The sequence below is a fragment of the Magnusiomyces paraingens genome (genome assembly GCF_902498895.1).
Source record: "Magnusiomyces paraingens strain CBS 517.90 genome assembly, contig: contig2, whole genome shotgun sequence".
Lineage (NCBI taxonomy): Eukaryota > Fungi > Ascomycota > Dipodascomycetes > Dipodascales > Dipodascaceae > Magnusiomyces > Magnusiomyces paraingens.
The window spans coordinates 4,084,599-4,100,500 of record NW_022474068.1 but is presented as its reverse complement, the minus strand read 5'-3'; the positions used below and the strand labels follow the sequence as shown (position 1 = coordinate 4,100,500).

Genomic DNA, 15,902 nt, shown 5'->3' with positions numbered 1-15,902 from the left:
AGGCTAAAAAGAAAAAAAAAAAAAAAAAAACTTTTGATATATATATAGTAGTACCTATGATGGTTATGTTAAAGGTTGTATTTTTCCGGATCAAAATCTGATAAACTTTCAAGGACTTGTCCACTCAGAAGGGCGTTTTCTTCATGAAGCAGTTGTGCCTCTATTGTTTCGGACCCAAGAGCCTTGCGAACTTCGTCCTGGGGGACCCACACAAAGTTCATTCCAGCAGATTTGGCTGCAGTAACACCAATGAGTCCGTCTTCAAAAACAAGACACTCTTCTGGACGAATAGGGTCCTGGCGACCGGCATTGAGAGAGTCAAGGGCGACAAGCCAAATATCCGGAGCGGGTTTGCCGCGGCCTGGAGGGATACGAGGGTCATCACCAGTGATGACAAGATGATTGGGGAAAAGGTCGAATTGTTTTGAAGATTCGGTGGTTCGGAGGTGGCCTGTTTTAAGTTTAAAGTTGGGTTTAGAGGTAGATGTTGCAAGGGCTATTGGGGTTCCGTTTGAACTTAAACGTTCAAGCAGAGGTAATGCTCCAGGTAAAAACTGGGTACGTCCTGGCCATTTAGCACGTTGTCTTCGAGTAGTTTCAGCAAAAAAAGATTCAGGGGATTCCATGTAAGGGAACTCTGTAGTCAACTGAAGGAGGAATTGGTCTAGGTCTTGCTGGTCAGCTGATGTAGCATGGCGCTGGGAAATAAGCCATGGTAAGATCACAGCAGCAGCAGCAGGACCTGGGCGGCCCTGCATTTTAATTCTTAAGGCCCAAGGGACTGGAGGGAGACCATGTTCTGCGGCGATCTCGTTGATTGTTTCTGTATAGATGTGCTCGGAATCGATGAGCAAGCCGTCCATGTCTGAGATTGTGAGTGGGGACGGAAAGTGGAGCTCAGAAGCCTATAGAGGTTCACAAAAGACTTACCAAAAAGACAAGCTTTAATTGAGCTGAGGAAATGGAAGTCATTAGAAAAGGATATGAAGAAGTATTTGAGAATTGTTCATACGGATTGGAGGTCATTGTGGTTGTTGGATGTTGAATTTTAGATGTTGAATTTTTATGTGTTGTTGAAAGATTTTAATTTTTTAATATTTTAATTTTTAATTTTTAATTTTTTAATTTTTAATTTTTAATTTTTTAATTTTTAATTTTTAATTTATTTTTTATTATTTTTTATTATTTTTTATTTTCACTACCACCACCACCATTACCACCACTAAATATCACCTGAACAGCCCAGCCTTCTGTCAGATCACCATGGTGCATAATAATAATAATATAATTAATTATAATATATTATATATATAATATTATTTATTTATATATAATATGCAATATGGTAAGACGACGACGACGACGACGACGACGACGACGAAAGTTTCTGTGCGCGAGAAAAGAAAATTTTTTTTAATATTATTTCCATTATTTCTATTATTTTATTATTTTATTATTTAAAAAAAAAGATTATTTTCTTTTTCAAGACACATGGCGCATGAGGAGTGCGGCCACTGAGACATTGAGAAAACGGGAGGGTCTTTTTTTTTTTTATTAATTTTTATTAATTTTTTATTAATTTTGATAATTATTGAACAAGAGTGAGATTACAATATTGAAAAAAAAAAAAGATTTTATTTTTTAATTTATAAATATATCCAAATCATTAATAAATAAATACCAAAGAGATATATATATATATATATATATCAAGGAAAGATAAAATTTACAAGTTCTAATTTTTGATAATAATAATAATAAAAAAAAAGGACTGTTTAATTCAAAGTCAATTTCTCTCGGGATGCTTTCACCCTGAAAACTTTCTTGTCTCACCGCTATAAGCGCATGTCGTTTCAGATTCTCCCTTTAAAAAAAATAAATAAATAAAAAGCTTAGAAAAAAAATAAATAATAATCATAATAATCATAATAATATGGGATTTTAAGAACTTTAATCATGATGATGAAATTATCTTCATCCAAAAATAACACTCAGGGCGGAAGAGACTTTTATTTAGTTATTTAAATACCTGAGATCCCCCTCTTTCTTTTATATCTTTTAGAATATCTAAACATTTCCCTCAAAATCTTAAATATATATATATACATATATACCCTTTAATGCTCCTTGAAGCCATGTCGAGCGGCAGATACTACGATGCTTACACAAACTTCCATCCAAACCCATATGGTTCTCCAGTCTCCCAGGTCAAAAACATGTCTAATATAGGACAATATATAAATAGTAAGCTCTATATATCCTTACATATACACACACCCTTAAGATCCTTCTAACTCATCCAGAACGATCAATCAGATCGTTTATTCTGTGCTTACTACTATTTTGCACAATCTTTTTACTCTTCTATCAACAAGACCCAGACACCCCAGTTTTCCCAGCTTTTTACAGAACACCCATGGATGTTGAGGAAGCTACTACTTTGGCAGGCCAGCCTCTATATGACCAAGCTCAGCCCGGTGGTGCAGACTGGCGCAGCATTTTGCGCGACATTCAAGAGAAACGTCGGCTACTGCGAGAAAAAGAAAACATGCGTGACAAGAAGACACTTTATGAGCAACCGCTTGAAAATACCAATCCCACAATAAAAGATGAAACATCTAAAGATACGGAAAATATACAAGGCCCCACTGTGGCAAAACGTGCCAGTGCAGCGCTTTTAAACAAAATTAAAACCCGGCGGCGTAGTATAACCTCAGCACAACAAGCAGCCCAAAAGTTTGGCCAGTTCAAGCGTCAGTTCCTCACCTCGCGCTCCTTTTTCCACGAGTACCCAGAAAATAATAGATTTGAGAGTGATGAGTCCTGGCGCCCTACAGAAGTGTTCCCAGATTCTCCGGTAGTTCTGAGGCAAACTTATGATTCATCAGTAGTTCTAGGGGCTGCAGCAGCTGCTGTTGCAGAAGCAGGTGCCGATGTAGCTGCCATTCCAGCTTACTTCCCAGGCCAACTTAGCAGTGCTCAACTGCGGCGCAAGCGTGATGAGGCCGAGTCAAAAGCACTTCATCCGGAAACTTCCAAGTCTGCATTTTTCGCCAAACCATTCAAGTCATGGGACCATGAGCTTCAGCAGGAGGCGCGTGGGGAGAAATTCCAGCCACGGCCAGCTGGAGCAGGGCAACAAATTCTCAAATCCCAAGATGAAGAAGAGCAATTGGCTGTTGAAACACAAAAGGACCAATACCGTCATTATGGAACTCCAGAAAAGGGATTTTCACCAGAAAATAATAATAATAATAATAATAATAATAATCAGAAGAAGAAGAAGGTTGGACTATCGCATGAAAAACAACGGGAAATGCAACAACAAATTCTCAATTCTAAAGTATCGCGATCCCAGCATATGCAACAGTACCTTGCCAATGACTTTGGCGAAGGCACTGAGCGCATATTTTTATTGATGAAAACTGGGCGTTCGGTTCAATGGGAACGATTGCCTACACATTTCTTTACGACTTTTACGCGGTTCCCCAACTTTGCCATTTACTCTGATGCCGCCAGCTCCATGGCAGGGTATGAGATTATTGACATTTTACAGGACTTGCCTATGGAGGTACTAAAGGATCGACAGCTTGGGTTGTATGTGGAACAGCAAAAAATGCGACGAGATCATACATATGCTGATGGGATTCGTAAGGATGAGAGGCCTTGGATAATGGACAAGTTTAAAAATATTCCAATGTTGCAGCACGCGTGGCGACATGCTCCGGATAACGATTGGTATGTGCTTGTTGACGATGACACTTACATTTTAAGTGACAATCTGGGACAATGGCTTGCGACATTAGATCCCAACAAGCCATATTATCTGGGGTCTGCAGTTGCAGGGTTGCAACACATTTTTGCACATGGCGGGTCCGGGATCATTTTATCGCGAGGGGTAATGGAAATGGCGTTTGGTCATGATAAAACAGATGAGTGGGTGGACGAGTATAGCTCTCGTGCATTACGTGAATGCTGTGGTGACTACATGCTTGCTGCGTTTCTTAAGGAAAAGTTAGATGTTGGACTCAATTTGTCTGTGAGTGGGAAACGGTTTCAAGGTGAAGATTTTACCCTGGCAGCTTTTAATAAGCAAAACTGGTGTTCGGACATTGTATCATTTCATCATGTAACACCACGGTCCATTGAGCTTCTATGGGAGTATGAACGAATCCGAGGGTACGCAGCACATGCTCGTGCAGGCCACGTTTTCTCACCACAAGATGGGCTTCAGGCGCACCAAGCTCGAACCATATCTTATGGTGATTTGTATACAGATTTTGTCAAGCCATATCTGTTACCGATGCGTGATATGTGGGATAATGGAGCAAAGGAAGTTGAATTTTCTTGGGCGCGAGATGTTTTATCTGGTCATGCAAATGTGGATGATTATTTAAGAAATGATGGCAATAGTGATAAGGCTTATACATCTGTGGATAAATGTAGACAGGCATGTTTGGCACGAGCAGATTGTTTAATGTTTAGATATGACCCATACCAAAAGTATTGTGGGTTTGCTGCATCAGTGTCATTTGGTCATCCACGTACATCATACCAGGATAACGAGGTGAGACGTCTACTTAAACAACATGGTATTGTACAACCTCCACGAACAAAAGACGATGCCATGCACTCAGAGTGGCGTTTGGATCGCATTGAAGCGATGCGCACTAAAATTGCATGCGATCCACCACCTGAAAACCAAGATTATGATGATGGTCGGGAGGGTTGGTACTGGCGAGCTCGTGAACAATCATCTGATTCCTTGTTAGATCAATTCAAATAGTAATGAATAAAAAAGCACATATTATAAAAATATAAAAAAAAATTGTAAAAAATATGTAAAAAAAAAACAGTTTCTTTCTCTTCATTATTTATTTATTACTATTATCATATATTGCACAAAACATCATCAACAACAAAAGCCAGTTTTATTCATTTATTCCTTTCCCATTTCCACATTTCCTTCAATGTTTTAAAAAAAAAAAAAATAATAATAAATTTCATTTTTTTTATTTTTTTTTTAATACTCATTGGGCTCGTCATAAGGCGAGTCAGCAGCAACCTCCTCATAGTCTCTCTCCAGAGCAGCCAAGTCTTCACGGGCCTCGGAAAACTCACCTTCTTCCATACCCTCACCAACGTACCAATGGACAAAGGCACGCTTTGAGTACATGAGATCGAACTTTTGGTCGAGACGGCTCCAAGCCTCGGCAATGGCGGTTGTGTTTGAGAGCATGCAGACGGAACGCTTGACCTGGGCAAGATCTCCACCAGGGACGCATCGTGGGGGTTCGTAGCAAATACCAATCTTGAAACCTGTGGGGCACCAGTCCACCAGCTGGATAGACTTCTTTGCCTTGATGACTGCGACAGCTTGGCCAACATCCTTGGGGACAACATCACCACGGTACAACAAGCAGGTAGCCATGTATTTTCCGTTGCGGAGGTCGCACTTGACCATTTGGTTGGAGGACTCGAAGCAGGAGAAGGTAATATCAGCGACTGAGTTGACTTCGTGGTTTGCTCTAGCGACAGAAAGGACTGGGGCAAAAGTGGTAAGGGGGAAATGGATACGGGGGAAGGGGACCAAGTTAGTTTGGAACTCATTCAAGTCGACATTCAATGAGCCATCGAAACGGAGGGAGGCTGTGACGGAAGAAACGACCTGAGCAATGAGGCGGTTAAGGTTTTCGTAAGAGGGTCTAGGGATATCGAGACTTCTGCGGCACATGTCATAAATGGCCTCATTGTCGACCATAAAGGTACAGTCTGAGTGTTCAAGGGTTGAGTGTGTAGTGAGGACCGAGTTGTAAGGCTCAACGACGGAGGTAGAGTTTTGAGGGGCAGGGTAGACTGCAAATTCGAGTTTAGATTTTTTGCCATAGTCGACCGAGAGGCGTTCGAGAAGCAGGGCACCAAAGCCAGAACCGGTACCACCACCAAAGGAGTGAGAGAAGAGGAAACCCTGGAGGCCGTCGCAATTGTCGACAACTTTGCGGACACGGTCCATGACTTGGTCAATGAGTTCTTTACCGACAGTGTAGTGGCCACGGGCATAGTTGTTTGCGGCATCTTCCTTACCGGTGATGAGTTGTTCTGGGTGGAAGAGATCACGGTACTTGCCTGTTCTGATTTCGTCAACGACATTGGGTTCCAAGTCGACATAGATGGTTCTTGGGACAAACTTTCCGGTACCTGTATTGAATTGAAATTGAAATTGAATTGAAATTGTAAGTTAGTTAGGGGTAAGGGTAGGGGGGTGGGGAGGGGAGGGTAAAGGTTTGTTAACAAATAGATGGATAGAGGTGAATAGAAATGAATAGAGATGAATGGGTAGATTAATAAGATTCAAAAGTACTAACCAGTTTCAGAAAAGAATGTGCTAAAGCCTTCATCACGGTAGCCAGCGTTTCTCACTTCACCCGAGGGGAAACCATCAGGTTGAATTCCGTGTTCGAGACAGTAGAGCTATGATTTGTAAGTTAGAAAGAGGTTTCAACAAAAGAATGGAAGAATGAAAGAGAAGAATGGCATACCTCCCAGCAAGAGTTACCAATCTGGCAACCAGCTGTTATAATTATTAAATGTTAGTGAAAAAAAAAAAAATAAATAAGGAATCAAAAATTATATATATATATATATATATATATATATATATATATATATAGGAGATAAAAATTGAATCATAAAGATTAGCAACAACACGTACCTTGGCCAACTAGATAAAAAAAAAAACAAGTAGATCGTTAGTATATATATATATAATTAAATTGATAATATATATTATTATTTTTGATTAATTGCATACCGTTAATACTGATGACTTCTCTCATGGCAGATTATATATAAATAAAAAATGGTGATAATTGATGATGATGATGGATTGGATAGAAAGATGAGAGAGGATAAGAAAAAGGTGTATATAATAAAAGGGAGGTTTTGTGGTGGTGGTGGTGATGAAAAAAGGGGGTTTATTTTTTTTTTTTTTTTTTTTATAAATATAAATATAAATATATATATATGTGTGTGTGTGTATATATTTCTGAGCAAGGGGGGTGGAAGACAGAGGTGGTTGTGGTGGAAAGTTAATTTTTTATTTATTTTTATTTATTTTTATTTATTTTTATTTATTTATTTTTATTATTTAAAAAAATTTTTGGTGGTTGTGGTGGAAATATTTCAAAGGGGATGTTGTTGTTTATTAAAAAAAAAAAAAATAAAAATTTAAAAAATAAAAAATTAAAAAAAAAAAGTAAACAAACGGCTTTAACATATTTGTAATGGTTATGTTATGATTATATAATATTAAAATTTTTTAATTTAACCAAAGTTGTGTTATTTAAACTTAAATGTAGTTATTGTTATTGTTATTATTATCAACCCATTTTGAATTGCCTACGTAAGCATAACTTTCTTTTCTTTTTTTCTTGTTATAGCTGATTTCTTCTTCTTCTCCCCCTTTGCCCTTTGCCCCCCCCCCACTTTTGTCGACGTCACAGGGCTTTTAAAAAGTGGTGGCAATTTTTTTTTTTTTTTTGGTTTTAAAAAAAAAAAAAAGAAGAAGAAGAAAAAGAAAAAAACCCGTTTTTGATCTTTAAAAAAATGAAAATAAAAAAAATAAAAAGACAAGTCAATAAATATTTAAATTATATATAATTAATTAATATTATTATTATTATTATTTTAACTATATTAAAAATAAAAATAAAAATAAAAATAAAAAGTTATTTTTTTTATTAAACTTCAATAAATTTCAATAAACTATTTATCAATTCACCACAACCAAACATAACTTGCGGGGAAAGCTGCCTTATTAGGCCAAAATTTTTTTTTTTCCCTGTTGCTGCTGCTTCTGCTGCTTCTGCTGCTTCTGCTGCTTCTGTTGCTTCTGTTGATGCTGCTGCTTCTGTTGATTTTACTGATGCTGATACTCAATCTTTCATACGGGCGCGTGACTTCCGTATATTTTAAAAAAAAAAAAAAAAAAAAAAAAAATTTTTTTTATTTAATTTTTTTATTTATTTCTTCGAGGATGGTTTTCAACAAAAAAAAAAAAAAAAAAAAAAAAAACGGCATCAAATTGTTAATTAAAATAATTTTAACTGGCAATAACAACAGGCAAAACAGTAGTATTAACAATAGAAGTGGCAGTGGCAGCAGCATAATTTTTTTTATGAAAACCACCACCCCGCGCCTGCGCGCGCGTGGCCCATTTTTTTTTTTTTTTTTACATAAAACAAAAAAAACTTTTCAAAAAAAATTTAAAAAAATTTAAAAAAATTTAAAAAAAAAAAGTTTGTATGAATTTTTCATTCTTCTATATATATTTATGCAATTAAATCAAAAAGAAATCATATATAAAGAGCTCAAAAAATCATTTTTTAAAATAGTTTTTTTTTTTTTTTTTTTTTTTTTTTTTTTTTTATTTATTTATTTATTTATATATCATCATCATCATCATTATTATTATTATTCACTAAAGATAACAAACAATAAGCTTATCAGTAATAACAACAACAACCACAATCAAAAAAAAAATAAAAATAAAAATAAAAAAAAATGACCCAACAAGACCAAAATCAACTCATGGAAACTGCAAAAACTATTGCAGACCAGTTTAAACTTCCAGAAAATGGATACCTTCAAAAAACTGTTGAAGAATACGTTAAACAATCCCTTCATGGTCTTGCCCATCAAGACCCAGTAGGCATCCCAATGTTACCCTCATTTGTCTCTTCCATGCCCACGGGAAAGGAAAAGGGTACCTTTTTAGCCCTTGACTTGGGAGGAACTAACTTTCGTGTATGTCTTGTTAAACTTTTAGGTAACTCAAAGCATACGATTGATCAAATTAAAGAAGCTGTAAATCCAGAGATTATGGCTTCTGATATGAAGACTTTTATCTCACACTTGGGTGATCGTATTGTCAGTTTTTTGGAAATTTATTATCAATCTTTCCTTGAGCAATGTGCACACGACCCAGAATCAACTCCAGAACTTAAAGCTGGATTTACCTTTTCATTCCCCCTTCATCAAACAGCAGTCAACCGTGGAACTCTTATCAGATGGACAAAGGGTTATAGTATTAATGATGCAGTTGGTAAAGACATTTTGCAAGCCTTGCAACAAGAACTTGATTCAAGAGGCTTACGACTCCACCTAACTGCTGTAATTAATGATACAGTTGGTACATTACTAACACGCTCATACTCTAAACCAGTTGGGTGCGGCCCAACCATTATTGGGTGTATTTTTGGAACAGGCACTAATGGTGCTTATAGTGAACCCTTGGCTAACATTACCAAGTTGGGAGCTGAAGAGCTTGCTCACGTGGCTCCTGGTAAGGATAGTATGGTAATTAATACTGAATGGGGTGCCTTTGATAATGCCCTCAAGGTAATTCCCAATTGTAAGTATGATAAACTTTTGGATGCAAATACTCCTAACCCTGGGTTCCATATGTTTGAAAAACGTGTCAGTGGAATGTTTTTGGGTGAATTGTTGCGTATTATTATGGTGGAGTTGCATGATGCTGGACTTTTGTTTACCACAAATGAAGCCCTTGAAGCTCTTAAATACCCGTCGCCTGCTCATGCCAAGGATGGCAAAACACAGAATGCTTTGCGAGTTCCTTGGTCAATGAATACTGCAGTTCCTGCAACACTTGATGGTGAAAGCAACAACAATAATAATAATAATAATAACAATAATGACGACTTTACCCATTCACGTAAAATTATGTATGAGCATTTGGGCTTTGAACCTAATCAAGATGAGTTGGCTGCTCTGAGTGTCATTGCTTGTGCCATTGGTAAGCGTGCTGCGTATCTTTCGGCCGTGCCTTTGGCTGGTGCTGTATTACATTCAAGAGCTCTTGAACGGTTTGATACTATTGATGTGGGTGCAGATGGTAGTGTTATTGAACATTATCCTCGGTTTCAAGAAATGATTTTTGAGGCTTTGGAACAGACTGAATTAGGTTCTAAGGGAGTTGCTCGCATTACAATGGGAATTGCAAAAGATGGTAGTGGAGTTGGTGCTGCCTTGTGTGCATTGGAGGCTGAAGGATGTTTGTGAAAAGAAAAAAAAAAAAATTAATAATAATAATTATGTCGTTTCTTTTTTTTTTTTTTGTTAAAATATTTTTGTTTATTTAAGTTTATATTTAAGTTAATTTAATTTAATTTTTTATTTTAATTTTTTATTTTAATTTTTTATTTTAATTTTTTATTATAATTTTTTATTTTAATTTTTTATTATAATTTTTGATTTGTAGTTAATGGAAACTTTATAATGATTTTTGAATGGCCATAATTAACGACAAAAAATAATATTATTATTATTAATAATAATAAAAAAATAATATTTCTGTGTGTGTATAAAAAAAAACAAAAAGGTTTTTTTTTATTTATTTTTTTTATAATTTTTTAAACCAATGATATTCAAACATTATTCAAAATATTAAATAAAAAAGTAAAAAAAAAGAAAAAAAAAAATTAAAAACAATTTTTTTTAGATTTTTTAGATTTTTTAGATATTTTAGAAATTTCTTCTTTAATTTAATTTAATTTTTTTTTTAAAAGGTATTTTTTTATTTTTTTTTTGTTAATTTTATTTTAAAAAAAATAATTGTAAATATATACCCATCATTTTTTTTTTATTATATTATAAATAATTATTTATATATATTATTAATTTTATTATTAATTTTAATATTAAAAAAAAAAAAAACTTTGCATCTTTATATAATTTAATATAAGAAAAAAAAAACAATACAGAAATAAAAGAAGACGAAGACCCTGAAATTTAATGTGATATTTAATGTGATAATTTTTTTTTTTTTTGTAAATTCAAACGTTTATATATATATATATAAATAAATAATTCTTCTAATTTTTTCAATTTTAATTGAATTTTATTATTATATTTAAATTTAAAATAAATTAAAAATTAAAAATTGAATTCAAAAAAAAAAAAAAAAAAAAAATCTTTCCTTTCTTTTCTTTTCTTTCTATTATCAAAAAAAAATAATAATAATTTCTCTTCTATTCATATTTAAATGCACAGCTGAATCAGAAACCAACTTTACTTCTTCTTTTTCTATTTCTATTTTTCTCTTCTTTTAGATTTTTTTTTGTTTTTATTTTTTTTATTTTTTTTATTTTTTTTATTTTTTTTTTTTTTTTTTTTTTTTTTTTTTTTTTTCAAATGGACCCTGTTTCAAAATTGTTAAAAAAGAAAAAAGAAAAAAGAAAAAAAGAAAAAAAAAAAAACTTTGTTTCTTCCATACATTTTCAACGTTCTTTTTTTCTTTCCTTTTTTTTTTTTTCTTTGGCTTAACCTTCTTTAATCTAAAACTTCATTCTCAACCAACTATTAATTGTTATTATTATATTTATTATTATATATTTATTCTTCTTCTTCTTTTTTAAAAAAAAAAAATAAAAAATAAAAAAAATGCCATCTACCCCTTTTATCTTTTTTTTTTTTTTTTTTTTCTAATCACCGCCTTTAGAATCTTAACTTTTTTAATCTTTTCAATTATATATATATATATATATAGTATCCCAACCCCTGATTCACTTCATGGTTATTAAATAAAATTTTATTTTATTTTTTTTTTTCATTCTTTAACAAATAAATAAAATATAATAATAATAATCATCATACTCCTCCACCCCCTATATTCGCCTGTACCTGAGAAATACCATCCGCTAGTTCCTACAGCCGCTTTTTCTGATTGCCTGTCTTTATTATTTATTATTATTTACTATAATATCTTATTTGCGCGGTTTTTCCAACAATATTTTTTAGTGTAATAACTAATATTTTTTTTTATCAATCCCAAAACAAAATAAAACTTATAATCATTTTCACATTCACATAAAAATTTATAAACACTCATTATATATAAAAAAAAATAAAAAAATAAAAGAAAGTTAAAAGTAAAAATTAAAAATAAAAAATAAAAAATAAAAAAAACCTTAAACAAATATTTCACTGCATCGACCGATTGAAATCAGGAGGGCCCATGTATGGATACTGCTGATGTTGTTGTTGCTGCTGCTGCTGCTGCTGCTGTTGATGCTGATGTTGTTGTTGTTGGCCAGCTGGTTGATGTTGGAATTGCTGGGGCTGTTGCTGCCCAAATTGAGGCTGCTGCTGTGGCTGTGGCTGTTGCTGTTGCTGCCCAAATTGAGGCTGTTGCTGCAACGAAAGTTGAGGCAGCGGAATCTGCCCGTAAATTCTGTGAGAATGGCCCGACCCGCTTGCTTGCCCATACATTGTTGAAGTAGACGAAGATGAAGACGATGAAGACGATGAAGACGAAGACGATCCAGCAATTGGAGCATGTGTATATGATGAAGGACCAACACCCCCATAATTCGGCTGCGAAGACTGAGGTCCATGTCCAATATATCCTGGAAAGTACCCACCACCCCATGGGTTATAGTGAGGATGGATATTTTGATAAGCATACGACCCATTGCTTGAACTTGGACCAGCACCAGAACTAGAACTAGAACCAGAACCATAATTGCTATTCCCAGCGCTGCTAGTACTAGAACCTACACTACCAGAGCTGCCAACACTATGATTAGTTACTGTTCTAGTCATGACACCTGCAGTGGCTACACCACCACTGCCACTGCCGCTAGTGCTACCTCCAAATCCTCTGGTAACAGTAGCAGTCGCAGTGCTACCACCAGCACCATAATTTGCAACATACTGCTGCTTTTCCTGAGAAGCACGTCGATCATAGTCACCATGTCCTGGGGGACCATCCCGAGGAACAGGACGACGGTTTTCGGAACGCCAACCTTGGCGTTTATTCTGAAACCAAATCTGTACTGTTCGGGGCGACATTCCCAACTCTAAGGCCAAATCCATACGTTGAGTACTGGTTGGGAAAAATGTCTCTGTAAAAATCTCATTGAGTCTACCTGTTTGCTCAGGAGTAGCTCGTTTGCGCTTAGGCTTGACTGGTCTATTTGCAAGCATGGCCAAGTGTGCCTCGCGATTGTTGGGATCATTGTCATTGTTGTTATTGTTATTATTGTCATTATTATTGTCATTGTTATTATTGTTGTTATTATTGTTGTTATTGTTATTGTTATTGGGATGATAGTTAAAATTGTTTTGACCATTGCTAGGACCAGCACCTGAATTGTTACCAACAGCGGGAACGGCCCCAAAAGAACCAAAAGATGATGTGGCGTTTGTAGCTGCAACACCAGTATTGCCCATGCTACTTCCACCAATCCCACCTCTCATTTCTCTAGTAACCGAAGGGACTACACCCATTTGACCTATTTGACAATTAGTTTATAATTTTGGTTTAAAGGGAAAAAAAAAATTTTCACATACCATTAAAATATGATTGAGTCCCATAAACACTTGCGGAACCAGTTGAAGCTGGAGGAGCTGTTGCATTAGAATAGAATCCAACTGGAGGAGTGGGTGGGAATGCAGTGTTGTATGCTACAGTGTTACTTTGGTTGTATGAATATTGAGGAGCGTTACCATTGTAGAGATAGGTTTGTTGTTGTTGTTGTTGTTGTTGTTGTTGTTGTTGTTGTTGTTGTTGTTGTTGTTGTTGTTGTTGTTGTTGTTGTTGTTGTTGTTGTTGTTGTTGTTGTTGATAATAAACGGGTTGTTGTTGAGGTGGGGGCAATTGATGTTGATTATTATGATACTGCTGCTGCTGCTGTTGCTGTTGCTGTTGCGGCTGTTGCGGCTGTTGCGGCTGTTGCGGCTGCTGCGGCTGCTGCTGCTGCTCATGATTAACATTTCCTGCATAAAGATTGGGTTGTGAATGTGTTTGGTAAAGTGGGTACGAAGGTTGTTGGTTAAAAGTTTGTTCCGGGGTAATAAACTTTGATTGAGATGAGTTGGATGGAGGAGAGGTGTTTGAAAAGTACGAGCTTGCAGAACTAACAGAGTACTGATCAGGGCTTCTATTAGAAGAAGAAGAGGAAGAAGAAAGAGATGGTGAAGTGTTTGCAGAGTAAGCATTTGTATAAGATGGGAAAGAAGAAGAAGAAGAAGGTGCATTGTTCATAGAGTAGTATGACTGTGGAGGAGACCCAGAGGTTGGAGGCATGTTATGAGCAGAACCTGAGGAAGAGGAGTCAGAGACAGCAGGAGAAGCCATTTCAAGTTGGCTGGAGATAGACAAAGATCTTCTATTGCTAGTAGATGCGGCAGAAGAAGAAGAAGAAGAAGAAGAAGATGCTTGTTGGGTGGAAAGCAGAGTATTAATTGAAGGAAGTTTAAACGTTGAATCGCAGTTAGGGTCAACCGATGGAGGCAAAAAGGGAGCCGGAGGAATAGCCTGAGCAGACATGTATGAAGAAGAGGAAGAAGAGGAAGAATTGGGAAGGGTTTGATATAAATGGGCAGATGAAGTATATGCGGATGTCTGAGAGTAGTAGTTGGAGCTTGCAGGGTAGGTTGGATAAGTTGGATAAGTTTGATGGGCTTGTTGGGCTTGATGGGTTGAGTATGCAGAGGAAGAGTAAGAAGATGAAGCCGAAGAAGATGAGGAAGAAGATGAAGGACCAGAGTTTTGTTGATAGCGAGGGGGATATTCCTCTTGATTTTGGTTATTTTGGTTATTTTGGTTATTTTGGTTATTTTGGTTATTTTGGTTATTTTGGTTATTTTGGGGAGGTTGTTTGTTAAACATTCTGGAGAACGCGCAAAAAAGCGGGATACCCAAGGCTATTTATAAAAAAAAAAAAAATTAAAAATAGGAAATGTCTCTAATTGAGTAATTGAGAAAATGACGAAAGACCAAATGAACCGATAAAGATATATATATATATCAAAGTGTGTTAAGTTTTATACAAAGATATATATAGACGAAACGGAAACTGAAAAGCCAGAAAGGTAAAATTGATGTATAATTTTTTTATTATTATTATTTTTTTTTTTTTTTTTTTTTTTTTTTTTGCAACAATGTCTGAGGACTTGTTTCACAGAGTGTGATGGGGCTGTATGAATGTTTGGAGAAAAATAGAAAAAGCTTAAAAAAAGGGGGAAATAGAAATTCAAGGAAAGAAATGTGGATCAAGCTTATTTCGTTATATTAGGGTTTTGTCAGGGAATTAAAAACAATAATCAAAATATGTAAAATATATATATATATATATATATATATATTGGAGTGCAGATAAAAATGTTTTTATTTTATATTTTATATTTTTTTGTGTGTGTATATAAATAAAAGTCTTTAAGGTGTTTAGTTATAAAAAAAAAAGTTCTGAATATTGTAAATAAGAAAAGGAAAAAAAAATTGGATTATTATTATTATTATTATTATTGTTATTAATTTTTTTTTTTTTTAGGAAAACCTCAGGGCTAAAGCTGGGCTATATATATAGATGTACGTTTTGGATGGATGGATAGATGAGCCATGTGCCTATTATTAAGATTTATTTATATTATTATTATTTAATTATTTAATTATTTAATTATTTAATTATTTAATATAAGGATATATATGGAATATTTCTTGGAATATTTCTTGGAATATTTCTTGGAAAAAAAAAAAAAAAAATTAGAACAAGGGAGGAGGAGGAGGAAAATGTGATTGAATGAGCAAATCCACACAGACAAACTCCTTCATTATCAACATCATCATCATCATCATCCTCAAACAAGCCCTGGTCACACTAATTAGTGTAAATAATATCTACAAAAGGAGTTTATATAGCTAAGGTTTATAGGAAGAATTTCTCTTAAAAGTATAATACACATTGAGCCTTTTTTTTAAAAAAAAAAAAACTAACAAAATCGCTGTTGACTAGGGTGTACATATCTAGTCGACTTGAGGCTGGAACTGGGGTATGTAAAAAAGATAGTGAGAGTATGAGTGTGTGAGTGTGTGAGAGAGA

At 34.8% G+C, this 15,902-nt stretch overlaps 5 protein-coding genes across 5 annotated transcripts; 2 read left to right on the top strand and 3 right to left on the bottom strand.

The window, feature by feature from the left end:
- Window positions 1–68: 68 nt before the first annotated feature.
- On the bottom strand, window positions 69–863 carry SAPINGB_P003033 (uncharacterized protein; the record flags this gene model as incomplete). Its single annotated transcript, XM_031997751.1, has 1 exon — window positions 69–863. The coding sequence occupies one exon, from the start codon at window positions 861–863 to the stop codon at window positions 69–71; it is 795 nt and encodes a 264-aa protein (XP_031853642.1).
- A 1,257-nt stretch (window positions 864–2,120) lies between these two features.
- SAPINGB_P003032 (uncharacterized protein) lies at window positions 2,121–4,786 on the top strand (the record flags this gene model as incomplete). Its single annotated transcript, XM_031997750.1, has 2 exons — window positions 2,121–2,244; window positions 2,376–4,786. 2 exons carry the CDS (start codon window positions 2,121–2,123, stop codon window positions 4,784–4,786), a joined length of 2,535 nt encoding a protein of 844 aa, XP_031853641.1.
- A 237-nt stretch (window positions 4,787–5,023) lies between these two features.
- Window positions 5,024–6,836, bottom strand: SAPINGB_P003031 (uncharacterized protein; the record flags this gene model as incomplete). The annotated part of the gene is made up of 5 exons (XM_031997749.1): window positions 5,024–6,198; window positions 6,366–6,471; window positions 6,540–6,571; window positions 6,713–6,721; window positions 6,812–6,836. The coding sequence occupies 5 exons, from the start codon at window positions 6,834–6,836 to the stop codon at window positions 5,024–5,026; spliced, it is 1,347 nt and encodes a 448-aa protein (XP_031853640.1).
- Window positions 6,837–8,562: 1,726 nt separating this feature from the next.
- SAPINGB_P003030 (uncharacterized protein) lies at window positions 8,563–10,080 on the top strand (the record flags this gene model as incomplete). The annotated part of the gene is made up of 1 exon (XM_031997748.1): window positions 8,563–10,080. The coding sequence occupies one exon, from the start codon at window positions 8,563–8,565 to the stop codon at window positions 10,078–10,080; it is 1,518 nt and encodes a 505-aa protein (XP_031853639.1).
- A 1,920-nt stretch (window positions 10,081–12,000) lies between these two features.
- On the bottom strand, window positions 12,001–14,692 carry SAPINGB_P003029 (uncharacterized protein; the record flags this gene model as incomplete). The annotated part of the gene is made up of 2 exons (XM_031997747.1): window positions 12,001–13,313; window positions 13,372–14,692. The coding sequence occupies 2 exons, from the start codon at window positions 14,690–14,692 to the stop codon at window positions 12,001–12,003; spliced, it is 2,634 nt and encodes an 877-aa protein (XP_031853638.1).
- Window positions 14,693–15,902: the final 1,210 nt, after the last annotated feature.